The sequence below is a fragment of the Rhopalosiphum maidis genome, chromosome 4, assembly GCF_003676215.2.
Source record: "Rhopalosiphum maidis isolate BTI-1 chromosome 4, ASM367621v3, whole genome shotgun sequence".
Taxonomy (NCBI): Eukaryota; Metazoa; Arthropoda; class Insecta; order Hemiptera; family Aphididae; genus Rhopalosiphum; species Rhopalosiphum maidis.
Window position 1 is genome coordinate 40,706,816 of NC_040880.1, and position 24,558 is coordinate 40,731,373.

Genomic DNA, 24,558 nt, shown 5'->3' on the forward strand with positions numbered 1-24,558 from the left:
ATAGGGGAGGGTCTACTATTGAGAGGTGTCCATTAATAGAGGTTTTACTGTATATACGTATACGTCATTTCAAAATAATAAACAGACATCTCTTTCCCATTGAGCATTTTGGGCACGTGCTCAGGGCCCAGCGATCGATGGGGCCTCCTAATTGTTGCCAGATCACTAACCGATAATCGATATTTATTACCGATAAATAAACTTATTTTGAAAAAAAGGATTTTTACTAATAGTTATAATAAAAAAGAAAAGAAAAATAATTAATATTACTCTTTTGTAGGGGGCCTTTTATATCATTGCTCAGGGCTTCAAAAAGGTTAAAGACAGCCTTGATAATAATCTAAAATACTAAAAACATTATTAAAACATAGGTACAATCGAACAACGATAATGTGTTTTGTGGATTTGTAGCTCAAATATGTACTTAAATATGTAGATATAAATATTATTCTTGGGTTTCTTTCATTAACTCAGTAATTTACTATAAATTAACCCTTTGATTGCGCAAATGTAATTTAAATTAAAGCAAATATTAAAGCGAAATTTATGTTGATACATAAACACACCTATGTATCAACATTTATTTTGAAGTTATAAATACGTGCATCACGATGTAAAATTAATTTCTAAAAAAAGTACGTAATTTAAAGTAGTTATTTTATTTAAATTCGAATATATAAGTATATTATAATATAATAATTATAGTTAGCGATCTCATACTGAAATCATATTTTATAAATTATTATTATCTAATATCCATAGTAACATAATATACTTATTAAGTTATGAACCAATAATTTCTATACTGTTTTTTCTTTTTCTTTTATTCTTATAATTATTTTAATATTAAGTAACTTAATAATTCAAACTTTTTATAGCTATACTATGTTACTATAATCTATTTTTACTAAAGATTGAATAGTCATGATTGTAAATATACCCAATATCTCTACACATACGATGAGACGTATATTTGTATCTTATTCTTATACTTATTGTTATTTTAAATATGTTTATTCAGTTTATTGAGCGTTGTCCATTTACACAACATTTTTATATTTTATGTACTTATATCTAGCTTCAGAATTAAGTACCGTAAAAATAAATATAATATTGCTATTATCTGTAAGTTTTATAATGGGTCAATTCGCTCTAATATTTAAGCTAACAACAATAAACTATAAAGTCATGATCGTCTGCAGTATATCTAATATAAGATGAAAAATTCCTTAAATTTTAACTAATTTAACACAAATTAACAATATAAACCCATATTCAATAAAAATAAATAATTGTAATTTGTTTATTTGAAAGAAAAAAATCGCGATACGTCATAATACATTATTATAACATTGGACCCGCAGCCTGCAGGCAATGCATATAAACTACAAAATAATTCCTATTTAATATAGTAATTTAATAATACATAACGCATTATTTTCAAATCTTTATTACTTATGAGTTATGACTTTATGAGGTTATTTATTACTCGCAGTTTATACATTTACCAAATATAAACAGCTATAGTAACCTTTGCTAAGTTGATATTTAAAAAATATTATTATAAATGTAGGTTAATATTACAGGTAAATGAATGGTAAACTGTAACTAATTTTATAAATTTAATTTTAAAAAAACGTCAGGAGAAGCACTAGCAGTGCTCGATTTGGAGGGGACGCAGTGGGACGGAGTACCCCAACTAATTTTTCAGAAATTTTAGCGTACCCCTACTTTTATTTTTAAGGGGAACACGGGGGGACACTGCATCATTCTGAATTTTTATCAAAATGCATGTGATAACATCATAATAATTTTTCTTACCATAGATTTAATAATTATTAAGATATTTATTATTATTATTATTTAACTAATTATTTTAAATCATCACTACCAATTGTGCCACAAAATATTTGTTCCACATTATATTTGTTCCAACTACTATTGCATCCTAGAATATACGTCTTATGATAAATTATGGAACTATTTAAATAAATAGTTAAAATGAATTGTTTTTTATTTAGTTACTTTTGAGTTTGTTATTTTATTAGTTATAACTAAAATATACAATATAATATTTACAGTAATTTTTTTTTAGATTGATTATTTATAAATATTTTTCATATGATTTAAAGAGGGGTATAGAGGGTGTGGGGGCATATCCCCCACGGCTTATTAACGTTTAACAAGTGATGGGGACGCTCTTTTTTTAAAAATTAACAGAGTCCCCTTACTTTAATTTTGCCAAGTCGAGCACTGAGCACTAGTAATAATAATATTAATAATATTATATTATATTATATACTAATATTACTTATGAGAGTCATATAATAATATTAATGTATTATAAGTACCCTATATAACTATAATAATTTTACACTAAAAATCATAATTAAAACTTATAATAATATTTTGTTTAATAATTGTATTTTATTTAAATTAATTGCGCAATATTGAAAATTATAATTAAAAAATTGATTTATTTATACATATATACGTAGGTACATAATAAATTTAATTTATTTTTATGTATTTTTAAAATTTCGAAGGTAAAAAAATTAAAAAAATTTATAGTATACAAATTAAAACTAACATATATATCAAAAAAATCAGTTACTTTATATTGTTTCGTATTTTGGCGCGAATTCATTCAAGTCATTTCGTATGTTTGTGCATTTTCTAATTCCACAAAGGTACGATAGAAATGATTAAAATCAAAAGTTAAAACGCCATAAAAGTGTCCGGTATTTAGAGGTATTCCTTTAAAAAATTAGTAAAAATGTCCCCGTTCTCCAAAAAATTTCCGCTATTTTTAGGCTGTTTTTGAGGTTTTACTCTTCACTGTATATAGAAATAAAATTTCACTTATTATAATTATAAAAAGTTGGTTGCTGAATCAAATGATATAGGAGTTCAAATGAGATGACAAATTTTATATATTCATTAATACCATTTTTTTTCGTGTAACGATATTAATTTATATACCAAATATGATTTTTAATAGTTTTTATTACTATACTATTTAATATTTAGGTATAATAATTAGATTTTTATTAGTTTTATTAGTTTAAACAAATAACATTTTATATTTTAGAAAATTAACGTACTATTATTCATCAATCGTCATCATTGGCCTAGTTTATTTCTATGTATAGGTACTTTGCTATATTCTTCATTCGTGTTTTGCGTGCGATTTTCTTGATATTTCTTTCAATATACTATTGTATGGTTTTATTTATACACGAAGAATACATAATATTATTATATTTTATTTTATTTTCTTATTGTAAATAACTAGTCAATGTTATAGGTAAATAATAATGACTTATGAAATAATTTTAAGTGAACAAGAAGAAATATAATAGAACAAAATATATTTAACATTTATCAAACTTCTTATAAATATGTTATTGAACTTATAACTTATTTGATTTCTTTAATTTTTGTACAGCTATTCAACTATATATTGTCTCGATGACTTGATATTTTAGAATATATTCAAATGAAAGAATACAGAAATACATTCGAAAAAAACGTGAAAATACAATATTTATAATAAATATATATTTTAATTAGAATTTTTTCTGTTTATAAAAATATTACCTACTTACGTAAAGCGCATATTTGTAAATAATTGGTTTCAAGAACGTATATGAAATAATTTTGATATTACGGTAATGAATTAGTCGAATCATATTTTAAAACTAAGTTTCAATATAGTTTAATATTATATAATACGTGGATAACATCCGAAATATAAACTTTACGTAAATATTGAAACAGTATGTGACATATTCAAAGGTTAGGTTAAGACTTAAATGTTGTGAAAAAATGTTTTTAGAAAAAGCTTAAAAAATAATATTGGTGTTCATATTCATAAAATAAGAAAAAAATAGTTGCTTCATTATAATATGATACGTATGTAGTAAACATTAAACACAGTGGTAATAAATTAATTGAAAATTATGGTACTAGCTGTCCCCGTGCACTTTTTTGATTGTAATAAATGCTTTTTTGCATGTATATGCGTTAAATTTGGTTGCCTAATGCTAAAATTTAACGTAACACGAAAGGATAAACAATATTTTTGATTTTCTTATTTCATTCCGCTGCTATGCGGCATACTAGATTACGTTTAGGTTACCTTACGACTCTGCCATAAGTTGTAAGTAGTTAAACTACACGTACTATGTTTCGCTTTTCGAGAGTTGCATCAGTTTTTGAAGAAGAAGCTTACACTTACAGCTTGCAAGTATTCAACTTGTCCGTTAGAAAACAATTTTTAAACGTGCAAAATACAACCCCTACCCAAATGGTATTTTTGAAATTGAATTTTATTTTGTAAATTATACAACATTCGCTTCACACAGTTAGTGGCACAAATTTATATTATACCTATAAGTCCTATAATGGCACACTATTTATTAATAATAATAACTAACAAAAATTTCAAATATAACATTTGGGAGATTTCTGGTTTCTTCAGTTTCTTGTAGGAGAAGAATGCTTGTATGTTTTCACCCTTTGGTACAAAATGACTTTACATAACTTTGTGAGAGATTCTGAAATAAACTATAACAACTTTTTAAAATATGTTTGCCAAAAATATGACATTTTAGTTGGTGTGCAAACCCTTGCTCCCTTGTTCACTATAACAAAAATGCTTTTATAGTTTTTTCTGAAAAACTAAATGTTTTATTGCGATATACCATATAGCACAGAGGTAAAAATGTTTATAAAGACAGTAAATGTAATCATCAGTCGTGCTAAATAAAATAATTGAAGCTCTTATCACAGACTTAAGTTACCGACATTTAAAATTTTTTAGTTTTATTTTTAATAAAACGTATAACAATAAATTAATTGAGAAACGGAGGGTATTTTGTAAGCACCTGTAACTATACTACTATAGATTATTATTGGTGGTTGAAACACAAGTTTCAGCTGAGAAAAATCGAATATTTTTTATTTTTATTCAAGGTTACCATCGAATAAATCAAGCTTATTAAAAATATAAATCGGTAAAGACTTACCCACCATGTATTTTTTTTTTACAAATAAAAAAAAATAATATTTAATTTATTGTTTATTATTAAAATATACAAAAAAAACCAATGTCCTTAAAATACACTCAAAACTACTCAACTAATTTTGGCTAAAGTCTCAGAGATCATTCTTAAAGTTATCAGAAAAGTTTAGAGAATAGTTTAAACCACGAAACTAATAACAAGTGCTCAACTATACTCAATCCGTATTCCGTCATAGACGTATTGCCCATTTCGGTCGAATCTTTAATCTTTATTATCTTGAGTCTTATTCAACGACACCAAAAATAAAATAATAGCATTTATTTCCAAAAAAAAATTTTCAATAACAATGTAAAAAGTATTATGGACCACATTATTTCATATGAGTTGAGGGTATTTATATAGGTATAATTCTACTTATAATCAATACGAACAAACTCATATAAATAACAACAGCGGAATTTATTTTTACCTTTCATAGGTGTTATATTACACTAATACTTAACTAATATTTTTTAATATGAGTGTTTGAAAAACCAATATTATTCGTACTAATATATGTATAACTGTATCAGCAATTGACACATGGAAACTGGCAACTGCTTATAGATACTATTGAAAAACACAGATAACTGCAGCATTGTTGCTGTCTATTTATCACGAAGTTACTATTATACTATATAGTTATATAACTAACCTAACTTATTAGTGGATATACCAATCTTATTTTTTTTCCTTAAGCATAGTTTTGATTACCATTTCTACCCCTCTCTCCACAGGAAGTGGTGGGTGACGTATATGTATTATATTATGATCCATTATGGTTTAATATATTTGAAAATAATATGTTGTATAAATTCAAATTAATTATCTAAACTTAATATATACATAGTAAAAAAGTTTAACGGACACATCTAAAACACAGGCAATTTTCGTTTATATTTCGAACATTTTATAGAAATTATTATTTAAGTATATTTTACACGTTATTATATTATTAAATTTAATCTTACCATTCGTATGAAATGGCCAGCTTATTCAGTTGTTTTAAATAATATTAATTTGCATATATTTATTATTTTTTCGATGTATTATGATAGTATTCATTTTTTCATTTACCTTTCCCCTTCTAAATAGTAGATACAGTTTTTAATTAATTGCCAATTTATATGATTAATTAATGTCTATTGTGTACTATTGACAAAATATGTCTTACGTTCTACTCATATGTATGCCATAGTATTTAATTTTACATTTTATGTACACTTAAATTATTAATTAATAGTTTTAAAGTAGTTATAGATACAAGACATTTAAGTATACACAATTACAGAATGTAATACAAATAGGTATATAACTATTTTTTATATGTAAGTGTTTATTATAGGTTATAATGATTAATAATTTTTAATTTATTACTTTTTTTTTAAAGTAAAAATAATTATTGAAAATATAAATAATAATAAATATATGTAATAGGTATATTACTTATAAAATTGTATTTATAATAGATTTTAATTTTAATAAATCTAGAGTACCTATAGGTATTGCTATATTATAATATAGCAATACCCAAAATTCTGTTTAGTCTTATAAGTACTTATATAATTCAATAAATAAAATCGATTTTATATAGTTATTGTTTTTAGGGACGCATCTAGCTAGGTTGCTAAGACAGGTAAAGTGGGACGCATATATGACCTTTTATGTTACCTCGTACGTCCAAATGCAAATAGCTAATAGCCCAAATTACTATACTTATATCCAGGCGCAGATACAGGGGGACTTCGCTTAGGCCTTAGGTACCTTAAGTACCGTACCTACTTCAAATATTTCAAAACTTACAAACTTAATGTCTACGATTTTATGTACTTGAAATAAATTTTTTTATTTAGCCCACCCCCCTTATTTATCCGCACCTGCTTATAACCATACTACTATAGGTAGTAGGGATCCCACATAGTAGGAATAAATATAAGGGGTTTAAGCTTGCCTTAGAAATTCTGTACATTATGTATTTATTTATACCTAAATAAATAGTTCATAGGTCTTAAAATCCATTACGTTATTTATAATATATTATGTAGTACTAAAATTATAATTTATTGTATTTTTTGAAAAAAATGTAGCCCCCCTAAAATTTTAAATCCGCGTTGGTTCTGACTATACACCACTCCTAATATACATTGCCTATGTATACATCATGCGTAATTACCGAGATAATAAAACAGTTCTATCAATATGTTAAATTCGATTTCACATATACGAGTTGGAAGAATTACAGCCGTAATTTTGAAAATAGAAAACGCTTAAAAAAAATTCAATCAAGAAAATGCATTATAAAATGTTATGCAAAATAAGGTAATTTTTTATGGGAGTATTATTATATAGTATAAATACGATTTTAGTCTTCAAACTGAATAACAGGAGATACTTGCAAATATATTATACTATAAACTTGCGTGTAGTTTTATATTATACATTTGATCAATATTAATAGTATATTTATAATGTTTTAAAACACATAATAAATAATGTTATTTAAACTGTTTATATAATATACCATTTACAATAGAATATTTTGTTTCTCTTCTTGTGGTTTTATTTTTGCTGATATCTATCACTAAAATAACATTTATAAAATATGTAAATGCAATAAAGTACGCGACATAAACATTTGTGTCGAGTTTTTTTTTTAATAGTCTATTATAATTACATAAAAAGCATTAAAAAATATATGCGAGCTATAAACGAGCTAAGTAAAAATTAATGATGAATGTTATTTGATGAAAACCCTCTTTAAATCTTAAAAATAAACTTGTTCACTGAAAACACTGACTCCAATAGAATATCTTCCATCTTGCTTTATTCTTGCGATGAAATTCTTAATATGCCTCTGTATCTACTTATTAATACATCATTGCAAAATTTAATTTTCCCCGAAATTTGGTAAATAAGTCGAGTTACCGCAATTTTTAAATCCAATGACCCATTATCTATTACGAACTATTATGACAATCATCTATTATATAGTCTACCATTAATAGAAAAACTTTTTGATCCATATAAACTCTGTAACCAGAGAAAAAAAATTTCAAAAATATCCCTTTAAAAACATGTTGTCTAACTCTTATCCCCAATGAATAGAAAATAAATATCCATCTAACATACCTCTTGTGAAAAAATATTCGTTTACAAATTTTAAAAAGATATTCTTGAAACTTTTATCTGTACTAACCAAGTAAATATCAATCGTTTTATTCGTTTTGTTACCATTTTGAAATTCTATACTTATTTTTTAAGGATATCTAGAGATATTCGGGAGTACTAGGAGGTACCTAAAATCCAAAATTCACGTTTTAACAGTACTTGAGAAGTTACCTTTTTAACATAACACAGGTATCTGTTTCCTATGAAAATGTCTGTATCTCTAATTGGCGCCGGCCAAGATTACCATGGGAAATCTTAAGACGGTAATCAATGGTGAACAAAACTAAAACAGAACTGCAGTAAAACAATGAAGCCAGAAGCAATATAACTTGAACTTTAAACTCGAAGTAATTCAAACTGAAATGTCATTGAGAAGCCGATAAGGACGAAAAGCGTGACTTTTCAGCAGTATAAAAATATTTTCCCCTCAACCCAGTCAACCCTATATACAACGATATCGGTATTGTTGAAAAGTAATTATCAAGTGAAGGGTATTTATTAAATTTGTATTATTATTATATATTATTGCGTTTATCAAGAACGGAAAATCTACTATTCTACTATACTCTCCGCCATGCACCGGTCCACGAGAGAACATTACCGTTTGGCGCATGCAGACTAACTACGACAGTGACCGGTCCAAGGTATACCATTTCTCTGACTATATTATAATATACACGCTGTATAAATATTGTTAAACGTTGCGAACCGTTGTCGAATGTCAACGTATCGACGGAGTTGGGAACGCGCGGAATCGGACGCGTTTCGATCGAGACACGCCAATATAATATTATGTTCTCTCGTGGGCCAGGGTATATAAAGAAAAATCGTAACGCCCGGAAAATATACCGTCCCGAAGAATCATCGACCGCAAACGTCGCGGACCACCGTTCTAGAAATCGAAGAAGGCTGCAGTTTAACCGTGGGAATAACAGACCTGGCGCTACCGCGGAACTACGGGACGCCGCACGTTGAACCTAAACAATTCGAGTAACCCGCGGAAACGCCAACGAGATCGTTGCATACGCGGGCAGCTGCAACACCGACGTTATATTTATATTTATGGCGTTTGGTTGTGCAATGTCCAAATATAAAAGTCTGGTTCCCGAAAGAAGCCGGCACGATGTTTGTTCGATACTCGTGTTCGAGTTAGATTATTAGGTTTGAGGTTGAAAAGTGTACACAGGTATAAACCGTAGAGCTAGAAGTCGTATAAGTTATAAATTACGTTACTAAAATACTAAACCACATGAAAAATTATTATACCTTCATATTTCGCTCTTTAGCTCAAAAAAGTATAGTGATACTTGATAGTATATATATATCACATAATATGTAAATATAGGACCTAACCTAACGGGTTCTCAAAATTCGCATTATATTTTCACAATTAGTTGTCTTCAACTTATGATATATTATTTATCAAGAACGTGAATAAAGAGTATAATAATTAGATAATCATTTTTTTTACATTTTTTAGATATGATAAAAGATTATTAATTAATTATCTATATCATTCATCTTAAAACTTCATAAGTAAGTAAATATGACTATAATAAAAAAAGCCGAAAGGCGCTATTATATCTCGGAGCAATACTACCTAACAATATATAAATATATAAAAATGTCAATATTTGAATTTAAATCACGTATTAAATTTAATACACACTGATATTGTTATTACTTATTACTATTACACAATGGTAATTTTTAAATGCCAATTGATCTGTAAATATCATTTATCAGAACGTGTTCAGTCATAAGCCCGTACAGTTCACTATATGTTTGGTAATTTTTAGTGGATTTATTGTGGAGGTAAAATATTAAAATATTATACATTTATATATGCTAGTCACTATCCGACAGAAACACAAGGTGTAAATACACGTGTGTGATTGCGCAGTAAGCGTAAAAATAAGTATAACGCGTGTATAATAATACGATCAGTGATGCGTGGTTATATAGTGGGTTGTACCGTAGTATTACACGGTTTTGTGTGTTACAAACTACATAATGCATAGGTCAGTATTATTATATTGTTTAATCAATAGACAATAAAATAAAAATATAAATCTTAAGATCAAATATGTCAATGTTATTCAAAAATAAATACAACATTAACTATAGTTTATACACAATTTGATAAATAAAGATAGTTATTTAAATATAATCACAATGCAATTAATATGTTTCATGATAAAAAAATTAAATAAAAAGTAAACAAGTGAGAACAATTCATTAAATGTGTTTAAAAAAACGTAGTTTTTTTCTATTATATCATTGCTGGAAGGCGAGAGAATTTTCGAGATTTTTACGATGACGACCTCTCGCTCACGACACTATTTATTAGCTTTATTTATTTACCTAACTACATATTTTACGTCGTTATATAAAAAACAATAATAAAAAAATAATACACTTTTTACCTATATACGCATATATTTATAATATGTTATTATTTATTTTACAGTGACGTTTCATAACCTTTATTTATGAGTGAGTGACACAAATTAAAAAGTACATAAAAAAAACAATCCCTCGTAATTTAAATACCTATAGAAGAATATTTTTATTACACCGTTTATGCTTGTGTATTTGTTGACCACATTATTCTTTTATCTTAATTTACTAAAATAGAAAAATTATAAATTCCTCTTATTAAACTTGGGGATCTTTGTTAATCATCTGACTTTAATTATAAATAAACGATTTGTTTTCACCAATATTAGATTTTCTATATTATGTAGTACGGAAATTATACACCATTTAGTCATCGGAAATCGTCCCAGGAATAAATTTATTTTATAAATTAGAATATTTTCTTCAACAAAAAAAGGTTGAATATTAATTCAAAAATTCAGTATGACATTAAAAATATTCAACTATATGATGGTAGATGAAAAAAGATCTGATTTCTTAATATTACACTGAATATCTATTTTATTGAAATAATTGCTACTCACTACTCACTGTATAACGTGTAAAATGCATTATACATTCATATTAAAATTATAAGTAATAATAAAATATAATTTACATGTAATATGAATCAATAATTTAAATGTTTTGTCCACGATTTAATTTACCTACTATAATGTACGAAGTACCTATATTTTCAGATTCGATTATCTCACTAAAATTAAAATAAGTATAGGTAATAACAATGTACATTGTACAAAATCTTAAAAAAAAAAAAATGTTTATGTATTAACCCAATAACATTATAAATTGATAAAATACGTATTACCTATAAATATACAATTATTTATTTAAATTATCGTGCAAATCAGAATACAAATAGACACCCAATCATTGGACATATAGTAAATAATATTGTTATAATATATTTTTCAATATTGAAACACAAAGCATAAGCCTTCCATTTTCTGAAGATATCTTTCGTAAATAATAGAAGCTTTTATAATAAAATTTAATTTTCCAAAACATCATCATGTTCAAGAAATTGATTGTTACACTAAAATTGATCACTTTGTTAGACTATAAAAAATAATCTGATTAGAGTTTTAATTGAAAAATGAAAATGATTCAAAACATGTTCCGTAATGAAAATTGAAAAAAAAATAAATTAAAAAATATATATATTTCAATATATAATTCCATAAAGTAATTTAAAAATCGCCAACTCGTCATATACGTAGGGAGCCATATAGTCTATAATCTAATAATTTATGTATATTGTATAATATATTGTGAACAATATTATAACCCTCTTATGTTTTTAGAGAATTAATATTATATTGAACAATTTTAACAAAATAAAAACATCATATTATAATTAACAATGTAAGAAAATATTATATCAATAAATCACATATATTTTAAGAATATGATTATTATCTCTAATTTATACATATATTATATAATATAAAATTTAAGTCAATAGATATACCATGAAATAACTATATAACTATTATTATTTTTGTTTTTAGTATTAGTAAATTACACATAACACATAAGTAGGTTGTAAATATATAACAATATAATATAATATTATGTATATATACCTATAGTCATATAATTCACGTTAATGTCGTAGAAATGTTATTTTAGATTTTCGGCGAAACGATGAAAGTAATGATTTTACAATAATAAGAGTTTTTTTATGTTTGAAGACAATTTTTAAACCAAAAAAAAAAAAAATGCTTCATCATCAATATTGAGGATGAATTCAGATAATAATTAAATTTAGTTAGTGTTGTGGGAAGGGGAGGAAGAAGAATATTCAGTACTTTTCAAAATAATCGGTTAAAAAAAATACAGAATAACTGTAATTGTAGAAGATTTATAAGTCTATGAAAAAATCAATTTTATTCAAAAATTACTAACCACAGAATATTTAAAATTTTCATGAAAAATTTATTTTAATTTTTTTACACGTGACATAATTATTAAATTATTCAGCTTTAATCAAGCCATTTATAATTTTTTTTTTTTTTGGAACTAACTTATCAAAAATCAACAACCAACTTTTTCCATAAACCTTAATATACTAATCTAAATAATTGTTCATTTTACGGTTTCTTACACATATTATTTTGTCGAAAATTTCTAATCATTTTAACTTGATTAATTGTAAATAGATTTTTTTTAAAGTATATTACTTCATGTCAAGTTGTTAGTCACCTTTTTGTACTAAAAAAATAGATATTTTTGGATTCTGAGCTGAGCAATGGGTGTATAAATTTAACAATGTGTTTTTACATTTTTTTTCATATGCCCAGCCTGATTAACAATTTTGAAGGAGATTTTCGGAAACATATTAGATCTTTTTTTTACTTTAGTAAGTTAAAAAAAGAAAATTTTCAATACTATTTAAGATAATCGGGAAAAAAAATAATAAACCGTCAAGTAGGTCATTGCTCTGCTGCACAGTATAGGTGTCGAGTAAAACCTCGTCATTGAGTAAGTCAATGTAATGAATGTATTAAATTTTAATTTCATGATAAATCATTGTATACGATTAAAAACTGCGCGAAGATTGTATAACTTTTTGGTAATCAAGGTTATATAAAAATTATTTTAATAATTAAATTAAAATTTCAATAATTTCATATTCGTAATTTTTTTCTCTCGATTATTTTTTAAAAAAATATGAAAATTTTGAATATTAACTTTCAAAAAGTACTAACTAGAAACTTCCCTCCAAGTTGACCATTATTCTACTAGATAAAGTGTCACCAGACGCACAAAAAACACATCATTGTAAAATAAACTATTCGATCCCAAAATCAATCACGAACATTTGTTAAAATTTTACTATAATTATTAAAATAATTGTTTGGTATCCTGAAGGTCGTCGAAAAGTTAGAAAAGCCCTCACTCAGAAACTTTTTCATGTACAACTACTATACAATATATACGGTATATAATTGAATTCAAATTTAACACGCCCATTACAATAACCCACTCGATATTACTGTACAGCAAAGCTGCACCCACTTGCACACCTTTTTTCAAAACTTAAAAGTATTTAATATTTCAGTCTTATTAAATTTGTCTTTAATATAAATAAAATTATATTTAATATTTTTTAATTTAAAATTAATTAATCGTGTATTATTCTTTATTGTTTTATATAAAAAATAATATTTGGCGTACTACATTTATTCTTCTGCATTGACTGTATAGAGATGGTGTGTTGCTCCTATTGACAAAAGGTCATACATGCAATAACCTACTCCTCATTTCTCAATGACGAGGTACACTCGAAACCTGTAAACTACTATATATAGCTATAAAACAATTCTTCGATTTTTTATTACTTTATATTTATGTATGAAATTGTTATTCGGTTCTCTTTTGGCAATAAGATATGATAATAAGGCTAATATTTTCCTGTTCATTTTTATGAATCAACCGGGAATTTCCTTGGAACCTACTTCGATCAATACATACGTTTAACAAAATACACTTTAAAACTAAATTGATATAAACAAATTGTTTTTTTTTTATGAACTCACAATACTGTTATAGAAAGCAATTTTCATTGATTAATGATTATATTTTATTATCAATGCACTTTTGTTAAAATAATCTTAAATCTTTAGATATTCCTCTCACAATTAATCTCAAATTTTTGTCATTTTATATTATCTTATGGATATACATATAGCATATTATAGATTAAAATCATGAACTGTGAATTCAAACAGATCCGTGATATGAAATGCTGGTGACAAGAAAAATATAAAGAAACAATTAATAATTATATAAACATGTGTAAGTATTTAAAGAATTATAAACAATAAATATTTTTCGTAAAAATGAACCCGAGCTAAGCTCACGATAAGTCTACTTATGATTACGATGTGAAAAATTAGAAAAATACACGGGACTGGTATATGAGTATAATGAGTATATTATGTATTTTAATAAATATGTTCAGTGGGACCAATTATCTTTTTGTATTTAAAGATTAAACAAAAATTAAAAATAAATAAATAATACTAATTCAAATAAATGAATATTTATTTCATTAAACTTTATATACATTATGATTGGTCTACACAATAAATCTTAAAGTTAGTTAACTTTTGTCGGTAAGTTTCTACAAAACAATACTTGCCTTAAAAGTAACGTTTTGTAATATTTCTTCTTTAAAATAGTTATATTATTGTTCAATTGTATTAATTCCAATTTAAAAGTAAATATTGTTTTTACAAAAAGTATGCATAATAAACTTAATATAAGGTATGATGTATAATATATATTATTTCATTGTATAATAATAAATACTTATAATATATAAATATAAATATATAATATATAACAAATAATGAATAATGACTATAAGTAACATTTATTAAATACTATATAATATTTTAAGATAAATTCATAAAATAAATAGATACATACATATATTTCAATACCTATAGACTTAATAATACATACGTAGCATAACATATTATGCTCTTTTTTTACAAATTTAACGTCACTATATCAATGAAAACTCGACAAAATTATTTTAAAAAATACATCCACGATATAATTAGGTATAACTCATATGTATATTAAATATTTTTTTCGATAAAAAAGCGAATTCCATCCATTAAAATTTTAACTTCTATTTATAATAGCTATAGAAAGTACTCCTATATATAATGTATACTAAATACTTCGTAACTTATTGTAGTGATTATGTATGTAATTATATTATAATACTATATATATTATTATATTGTTTCAAGGGCAGCTTTAGTTCTTTGCCTGAGGGGAGAAGAGCCAATATTTTTTGGTATGTATATATATTTAAACTATAATAAAATTAGTCAGCGAATGTTTATATTGTAATACAGCAAAAATTAGTGTATTTAGTTATTATTTAGAGCACGGGTCACCAACTAATTTCTAAGTCTGTTTTGAAACTTACCATACTGTCCGCGGTCCCTAACATTTCTAATAATTTACACATCACGTTAATAAATACATTTTTTTTAAATCGTTATTTATTTATGCATTTGTTCAATACAATGTCGTAATATATATTTTATATGACATACTTATAATTTTTATTTATTTATATTATAAAAATTTTAAAATCTACTCCGCGGATAAGGGTCCGTAAAAAAAGTGTTAGTGGTCCGCCAGTTGATTTAGCCACTGATTTAGAGTAAAAATTAACGGTATATTTACTATTTATACAATAAATGAAAAAAAAATATGTTTAAATATTAATAATAATGAAATAAAAAATAGGTATATATATTATATAACTTTGACTATTGACCATACATTTTTGAAAAGTTGAAATCATAAAATAAAACGATTAAAAATTACTTTTGTAGTTTTGAATGTCATAAGATTTATATTAGGTATACATACATCCAAATTACCTTAGTTGTTATTGCTTATAATATAAAATGTAAATTTCTACTTTTCACACAGGCAAATTGATTAAATATTTAACAAAATAAAAAGTAAGATGTCTTGAGAGTTGGGGGTCATGGTCCTTATGGCCCCCCTAAAAGCTGTCCCTTTATTTTTATTAAATGTTTTATTACTATAAAAATAGATTAGGTACATACCTAAAAACTGTACAATATAAAATGTCGTTTTAGACCAAATAAAAATTTGTCTAAATATTATACAGGTTTAATCATTTTTCCTTAACTGAAATTTTCATCGCTATGAGTATTTTCATGTAACTCGTGGACTTGGATCTTTTTATTATTTTTGGTTATATGGTGTAGTTATTATAAAAAACTAAAATATAGATTTTGTTTTCGGATATTTTTATTAAAACCTAACTAATTACGAAATTATCTATAAATGACACACCAAAAATATTAAAACAATTAATCAGAAAATCAAAACTATTAACATAGAAAAATATCCTTATAATAGAAACGATAAAAATATATCTCTTTTTCGATTCCGTGATGTAGAGTTCCAATTACAAATAATTGCAATCGTTTTCTTAGGATCCCAATTTTTTTCGGTCTTTATACGGTTCCAGTCCTATTAAACATTATACATAGGTATACATAATATCATAATGGTTTTCAAAAGAAATTAGCTCCGCATGGCCATATGGTTTTTCTATGTATATATGTTGTCAATATATAGGTAACCATATCCGACTATTTAGCCTATTTAGGTCTACACGACCCGGCAAAGGGTAAACTATAATTTATTTGATACGAAATTTACTCATCTCGCGTAATAATATGTAGGTATAGGTAGAAATATATAATATAAAATAAAGTTATTATTATCCATACATATATAGGTATATGCACTTGTCTCTTTGTATGCATTACCGGAGTAAATATAAATTTCAATTATGTGTGTTGTGTACTTGTGTTTGATGTGTTAAGTCTAAATATGTAAAAAAATGTGTACCAGTTATTTAATTAACTTTGTTTATTCATCGATGTAAATGTTTGTATGTTCAGAATAAGTATTTAATGGTTAATAGTATATCTAATTGTTTAGATATATGTAGATATATACATAATATAAGAATTTATTTAAAGTACTCATAATATCTATATCTGAGATTTTTTAATGAATAAATTGTGCTGAAATTGGATTATATATACAGTTGCTAATTTAATTACAGTGAAATGTTAATAATAAATTAATAACTGACTTAGGTGCTGGTGTAATAAGATATTGAACAAATTAACAATAGTACAATTTTGTTTGTCTTCTACATACCTATAGTATTAAACCAACGTTTTTATAAGGACATATTTTTCAACAGATAAATTTTGAAATATATTCAAAGTCCAATATTATTATGGAATATTAATAAAAAATTCAAAATATACAAAAATATGCTAACATTTAATTTTTGAACTCGTTAGATTGTGATTTAAATGTTTATATCTCATCCAGCAACTTTTTGATGAACTCAGTAAAAACTTGAAAATTCATGTACTTTCTGGCACTAATTCATGACTCAATACGGACAATACGTATTAAACATCTTAAAATCGATGATTATATAAATAACTTCCCGAAAACTAAAAAAAGTCGGATTTGATGAAATTAAAATTATAAATATAACTATATATATATAACATAAAATCAGTATTATCAGTACTTCCTAAATTAAAAAAAAACTATACGTAAAAACTATCAAAATTAATAAATTAATATTAATGTCGAAATATAAAAATTTTACACATTGTATAATATTATACACACGTAACACGTAAGTATATATTACGATGCTTATGTCACTTAGAACGATTCTTAATTGATTAAAGTACAATCAGGTATCTGGAATATTGAATTACATTTGGTTACAAAATGGTTACAAAATTATGTGAAAATTTCAAGTGAAAATAATTATTTTGAAGGGTACCAGGATACTGGTGTGACGTCACGCCAGCACCCGGAATTAAAGTTAGAAATTCTGAACTTCCTTGTAAGTTACAAAAAAAGTTTTTGTAGTTATATTTCGTTACATAATGATTACATAATCTTGTGAAATTTTGGTGTAAAAAATCACAACTTGAGGTGCTGGTGTGACGGACCTACCTAAATATCATAATATAGTAATAATTAATAATTTATATTGATAAATGTATATCTACATACAACGTAAGTATATTCAATCGATTTCCAATACGATTGATATTAAATTGATTGATCGATGAACCCTAAATAGTATATTATTGATAGTAAATTAAATAAAAATTTAATTTGTACACACCACACTAAATATTATATACAGAGACGTTATTGCTATATTACTATCTCCAATTATGTTATTTTCCTCTCCTATAATCATAACTATCTCGAATTTTTTGATGCTTCTATAACTTATTATTTTTATGTTTACGGCTAATAATACGGTAAGTAAATTTTTGGTAATAAGGATGTATTATAATATTATGTTTGATTTTCAATTAAAATAGTATTTTCAACGCTGCATTTGTACATACTACATAGTAAAGAATAATAATAAACTGTAATATACAGTTATAGTCACTTAATAGTAAGTGGTCTATTCGGCGTAATATTAAATAGAACCATTAGTTTAATATTAATTAATTAATAATTATAATATTTATAGGTAACACATTACTATTAGTATATTACGAGTATATTGTAAATTGTGATTAATTGTGGGAATATAACTGTATATAGATGGTAGGTATGTATTACACCTACCTATTATTATATTACCATATTTTTATGTTTAACAAAACACAATTCATAAAAATTTCAAAATCAAAAACCAGTGTATCTCGTGTATGCCATACAATATATAATAATCGTAATATATTGTATGCAAGGTTAACAAATTTATAAATGTAAATATATAATATGAATTTTACGATCATCATAACCATTGCATAGCCTTTGAAAATCGACAGCTGGCATAAAGTGCAATCGATTAATATATTATATAATAATCCTAATATATAATATTATGTTGTTATATGAAAAAATTTTCAAGCTCAGTGATTATATGTCAACGATTTACCGGTCTACCTATATATCCTAAAAGTATAAACAACTAATTTTCATGTGTAAACGCCGATAATTATTATAAACACACATACACATTTAAGTAATAATAATAATTTTTCTTTAAATAATAATACGATTATTATAAATAATATACATTATGCACCGAAGGTTTTTTTTTTATCTATAGGCATTATAATTTGACTCTCCGAGTATAATAATGAGTAAACGTGCAACCAGGCACGTATACAAAATTAAATTTCGAGGGAAGGGCTTACAAAATATAGCAATACAAACTACTGTACCGCAACATAATAAAACAATTTCTTCTTCGTTACTCGAAATAATTTCGAGGGGGGATGAACACCAAACCCCCTTGTATACGTACTTGCGTACAACGAACATAAAGTGCAGACTGCAGATGACGAACATTAAATCCAGAAGATATAAGCAACACCGCCAACACCTACCTACCACGATCACAAATTATTCACAATTACTGCATTCTCTCACACCTGTCGTCTTGTGTATAAGAATAATCAGGATTGGGTTATGTTCATTGCTCATTCTATTTGAAACTTTGTTTTTAAAACAATGCATAAAAATCAAACAATTCATGAATATAAATAAAGGCACGTGAAGTTGGTATTACAAAATATGTAACATAATATTAGGCAAAAAACGTTAAATGATACGTCTGCGATAAATATCGCAAATCGATATATAACATCACTACAGCTTTTGAGGCTGAATTAATCATTCTAAACATACAAATATACATAACTAAAATTATGTTAAATTTCTAGTTAAACTATTTCTCCTGTTAAATTGTGAACAAGACATTCAATCATATTATATAGCTTAAGCAAAATACGGAACTAAAAAAACCACACTAAAAATAAATAGGAAATAAACGTGATTCCGTTGTAACACCAATTGAGTTATTGGCTAGTAGTATTTATGTGTATTTACGATGGTATTATAGGGGACAGATCCAACTTTTTGACCTTTTTTATTAATATAATTTTTAGCATTCCAAGAAAATATTTGTTCATATTAAAGGGTATTTTTATAATCCAGTAAATACTTGCATCTGTAATAGTTGGCGTTCAAATATTTTGACAACTATCAAAGTCATAAAACAATAATAATTAATGATGTTAATTCAGAAAAAATAAACATTGATTATTTTAAATGTATATACACTATAATATAATATATTATGTAAAATATTGGAAATTTCATTAAATATTATAAAAAAATCTTATAAACCAAACAATTACTTATATATAAATTATTTATATAAATATTGTTTATAAAAATAATTTGAAAATGATTATTATAAGTAATAAGATCTGAAAATTGAATAAAGCTTTATTATATAGTTATATAATATTTAATATTTATTAAACACATACGTAGTCCACATTTTTTTAACGTTTTGTTTTGATTAAGCATTTTAAGTATGTGAATCTCGTTTCCTAGACACGGCCACATAGATGCAAATACACAATTGAAGTGGTCAACGTAACAGTTTGATAATTATAACCCAGAGATAGGATGGGAGATTTGCATACATTTCCACACGTCTGATATTATAGTTGTACTCGATCCCCGAGTAGAATATGGCCTGCTATTTTAGCATTTTCCTCCATATAAGTAACGTTTTATCTATTTTAACTCTCGTCTCTCACCAGGTTAATCTGTAATATACTAATATAATTGTTTAATATTTTGATTAAGTGTTAAACTATAAATTAAGTATTAGTAATTTAAATATTAAATTATAATTAATAGGCTTTTCTGCTGAATTGTTATTAACACACTAAAATGGTGATAACTATGTAAGTCATACACTATAGTAAAAATGTTGTTGTAGGTCACAAACTCACAAATAATTCCAAACTTCTACTAAATACATTTTAATTTTGGTTATAATTTTATAGCAAATGGTACCTAACACAAATACATCTGTAATAAACTAATAAATAATATTTTAAAAAAATGATAACATTATAATATTTGTAATTAATACATATAAAAGCTGTGATTAATTAAATATATATTATTATCACATTAAATCTTACAAAATGGTTAACATCCAATAATTATCATATTAGAAAAATATGTTTAAAAAATTAATCAATGAACAATAATATTTCATGAGTTTTCTATTGTTAACTATTATATAGATTGGCCATTTTTAACAGATTTTACGGGATAAGTGGTTTAGGAACAGTAGCGGATTCGAGGGGAGGGGAGTCGAACCCCCTTGATTGTCATATTATATTTGTAAAGCCTAACATCAAATGCTAAATATTGAACTTACAAAATAATATACATATAATATAAAATAATATGAAAAATTTTACCCTCCTCCACACAAAAAAAAAAATCCTAGATCCGTCACTGTTAAAAAACATGTATTTCAATGTTTCAAAGAAGTTCTTTAGAACTCTGTGTTGTTATTGTGGTTTGACCATTGTTCATAAACATTATAATGTTCCAAAATCAAACTAGAGTAAAAATAATTTAGTATATTTTCTGGTTAATAAATATTAACTGAATATTTGTTAATCAATGGTAAAGTAATTACACAAAAATATACCTATAATACATATATATTTATAATTAAATTAATAAATAAAAATAGTAAGATACAGTAACAATAGATAAATACCAATAGTCCATAAAATATCTTAGGATGCTTGTAGATAGATGACTCACATCCTACCATCCTTATTAAAATCAATACTATCACTGTAAAACAATAATATTAGTTCACAAATTATTCATCCTCTCTTTGGCCTCTTATAAAATCTAATTTTGAAAACTAATTAAGAGTTAAATAATATTTTCAGTTAATATCTCTCGAAGCAATAATCAATGCTCCTAGGTATATTAGTAACAAAACCCCTTAATAACGATCCCTTATCAAGCACCTAAATTCAATAAATGATTACATAAAAACAACATAATCATCTAAATCTCTCATATCAAATTTATGCTCTTTAAATCTAATTGATACATCCTCCTCAAATCAAAATAAAATGGGTCAAAGAACTTTTAATCTAATTATTTATGCTCAATTATGTATATGAAAAAAAATACTTGAACTCAGGTTTAGATAACTTACTATAATGTTATTATTACTTATTTATTTTATCTATTGATCAAATATACTTATTGTATTACTTAATATATATTATAAATAAAAAATAAAAATAAAAGACACTGTAAAGTAAGTTAGGTAAAATTGGAATTTGTTGTCCCAAATTTCTACAATTAAAAATTCATTCTGGCCGCCCTACAATAATAGAATAATAAAAACAATTGCTGACTAGATTTAAAGTTTCTTAAAATATAATAAAAAAATATTTTCTCTTATCTTTCAGTTCATAAATATTTAAAAATACATTATTAACAATAATTAAATATTATATAAAATAGTACAACTGTTATAATATTTCATATTTTGGGTGATAAGTAATTATTAATTTTGAATAAATTTTAAATTTTAAAAGAAATATTATAACATTGATATATATATATACCAACACATTTAATTAAAATATGTATCTAAGACTCGGCACATTTAAATTTTATTGGTAGCAAAATTTTTACTACAGAACCAGATATTTTGGTACCATAGTGACCAGCCCAATACTGTGTGTCTACTCCAGAATGATATAGAATTAATTGAGATGCATTACTCTGATTTTTAAATGAATGTGAAGCCTAAAAAATAATGTTTAATAATAATTTTACTAAAACATTTTGAAATACAAATATTAGATTAAATATATAATACATAAAAAAAAAAGTACAAACTTTTGTCCAAATATTAGCCTCCCACTGAGGTAAAATATCATTGTAATTGTGTTGTTCTATTAACTTATCATTTCTATCATGAACAGTTGCCCTTAATGCATATTTGCAGCCACAATCAAAACGACCAGTATACCTGCAAATTATTTTATTTTATTATTTGGTGCAAAGAAAATATTTTAAAGTATGTATTACCATTCACTAACTGATATTTCAGGTTGAAGAGTTTTCATGACAATATCATTCAAACCATAATTTTTGAATATGATTTTTTGCCTTTTTGAACATAATCGATATGTTGATACAAAACAGCTTGTATGGCCATCAAAATCGGGATCATCAGGTAATGGAGGAGCACCTTGTGGTGTTTGTTCAATAGTCCACCAATTATGATCGTTAGTTATATTCCAATGCGTATATTCATCTGTATATTTAATATAAAAATTATTATGGGTATTTGAACACTAAATTATTTTTAGTTCTGATCAAAACTAGAACCCTATATTATAATTTTGAATTTATCAACTTACTTTGTCCACAGTGGTTTTTCACTAAATTTCTATTAAATGGGTCATATTTGCATATGACATGAAACACGTACCATGGCAATTCTAGCTTTCTGATATTATTTGAATCAATTTTGGAAAAACTATAGTATCCTCTACCATTATTCACATACTTATTTTCTCGTGAAGCTTTTTCTTGAAATACGTATGCATCTATAAGTTCTCGCCATCTTTTGCACACAAGTCTGCAATCCAAAAGGGTATCTGCATCGATAAAGCTTAATGTGTATACAACCATTTCATCTGGTAGTAAATCAAAAGTCTCATAATGATTTTTTAATATATCCATCATTAAAAGTTTAATAATTAAATATATGTTGACATAAAAATAAATAAATAGAATAAAATCTTTAATTAACTTCCAAAAAAAAACATTAAATAATTTATAATTATTTAACAATAAACAAATAAACGCAAACAAAAATCTTAATTTAAAAGTCTTTAGGCTACATGATTATTAATAACTACTGAATGTCTGAATTTATGTGTTATAAGTTAAGTTGTAACTTATATAACTTATAACCCATATAAATTAGTATTATTATTGTCTAATATTCATGTTATACATTTTTATCTTATATAACAGCCAATAAGTAAACAGCATAGATATGGTAAACAGTAAACACTAAACACTTTAAATATTCCAATAATAATGAATTGCAAGATTAAAATTAAAAATAATATTATCTAGCATTTAAAACTCTTATCTTCTTTATGATAAGGAAATTATTGAGAAAACAGCTGCATGATGTTAGAGCGGTATGATCACAAATTAAAAATGTATACTGGATAGTGGATACACAGTACACAGTCACCCATACCAAACGACCTATAAAAACAACTACCTATTTTTTCTAGAACCCAAATTAACTTACCAGAACAACTGTTGCAACTTGTGTGTATATTACACTATGATTTATGTTGCAAGTACACCTAGCGCTGGTTATCATATTAGTAGCAAATTTTACCACATAATTTATAACTCA

General features: G+C 25.1%; 1 protein-coding gene across 1 annotated transcript; it reads right to left on the minus strand.

Moving 5' to 3' along the window:
* Positions 1 to 22,661: 22,661 nt before the first annotated feature.
* On the minus strand, positions 22,662 to 24,207 carry LOC113558410 (F-box only protein 17-like). Its single transcript, XM_026963857.1, has 4 exons — positions 23,537 to 24,207; positions 23,202 to 23,430; positions 23,010 to 23,142; positions 22,662 to 22,916 (listed from the first exon to the last, which is right to left on the minus strand). Exons 1-4 carry the CDS (start codon positions 23,862 to 23,864, stop codon positions 22,758 to 22,760), a joined length of 849 nt encoding a protein of 282 aa, XP_026819658.1. The 5' UTR covers positions 23,865 to 24,207; the 3' UTR covers positions 22,662 to 22,757.
* Between the last annotated feature and the right edge of the window lie 351 nt (positions 24,208 to 24,558).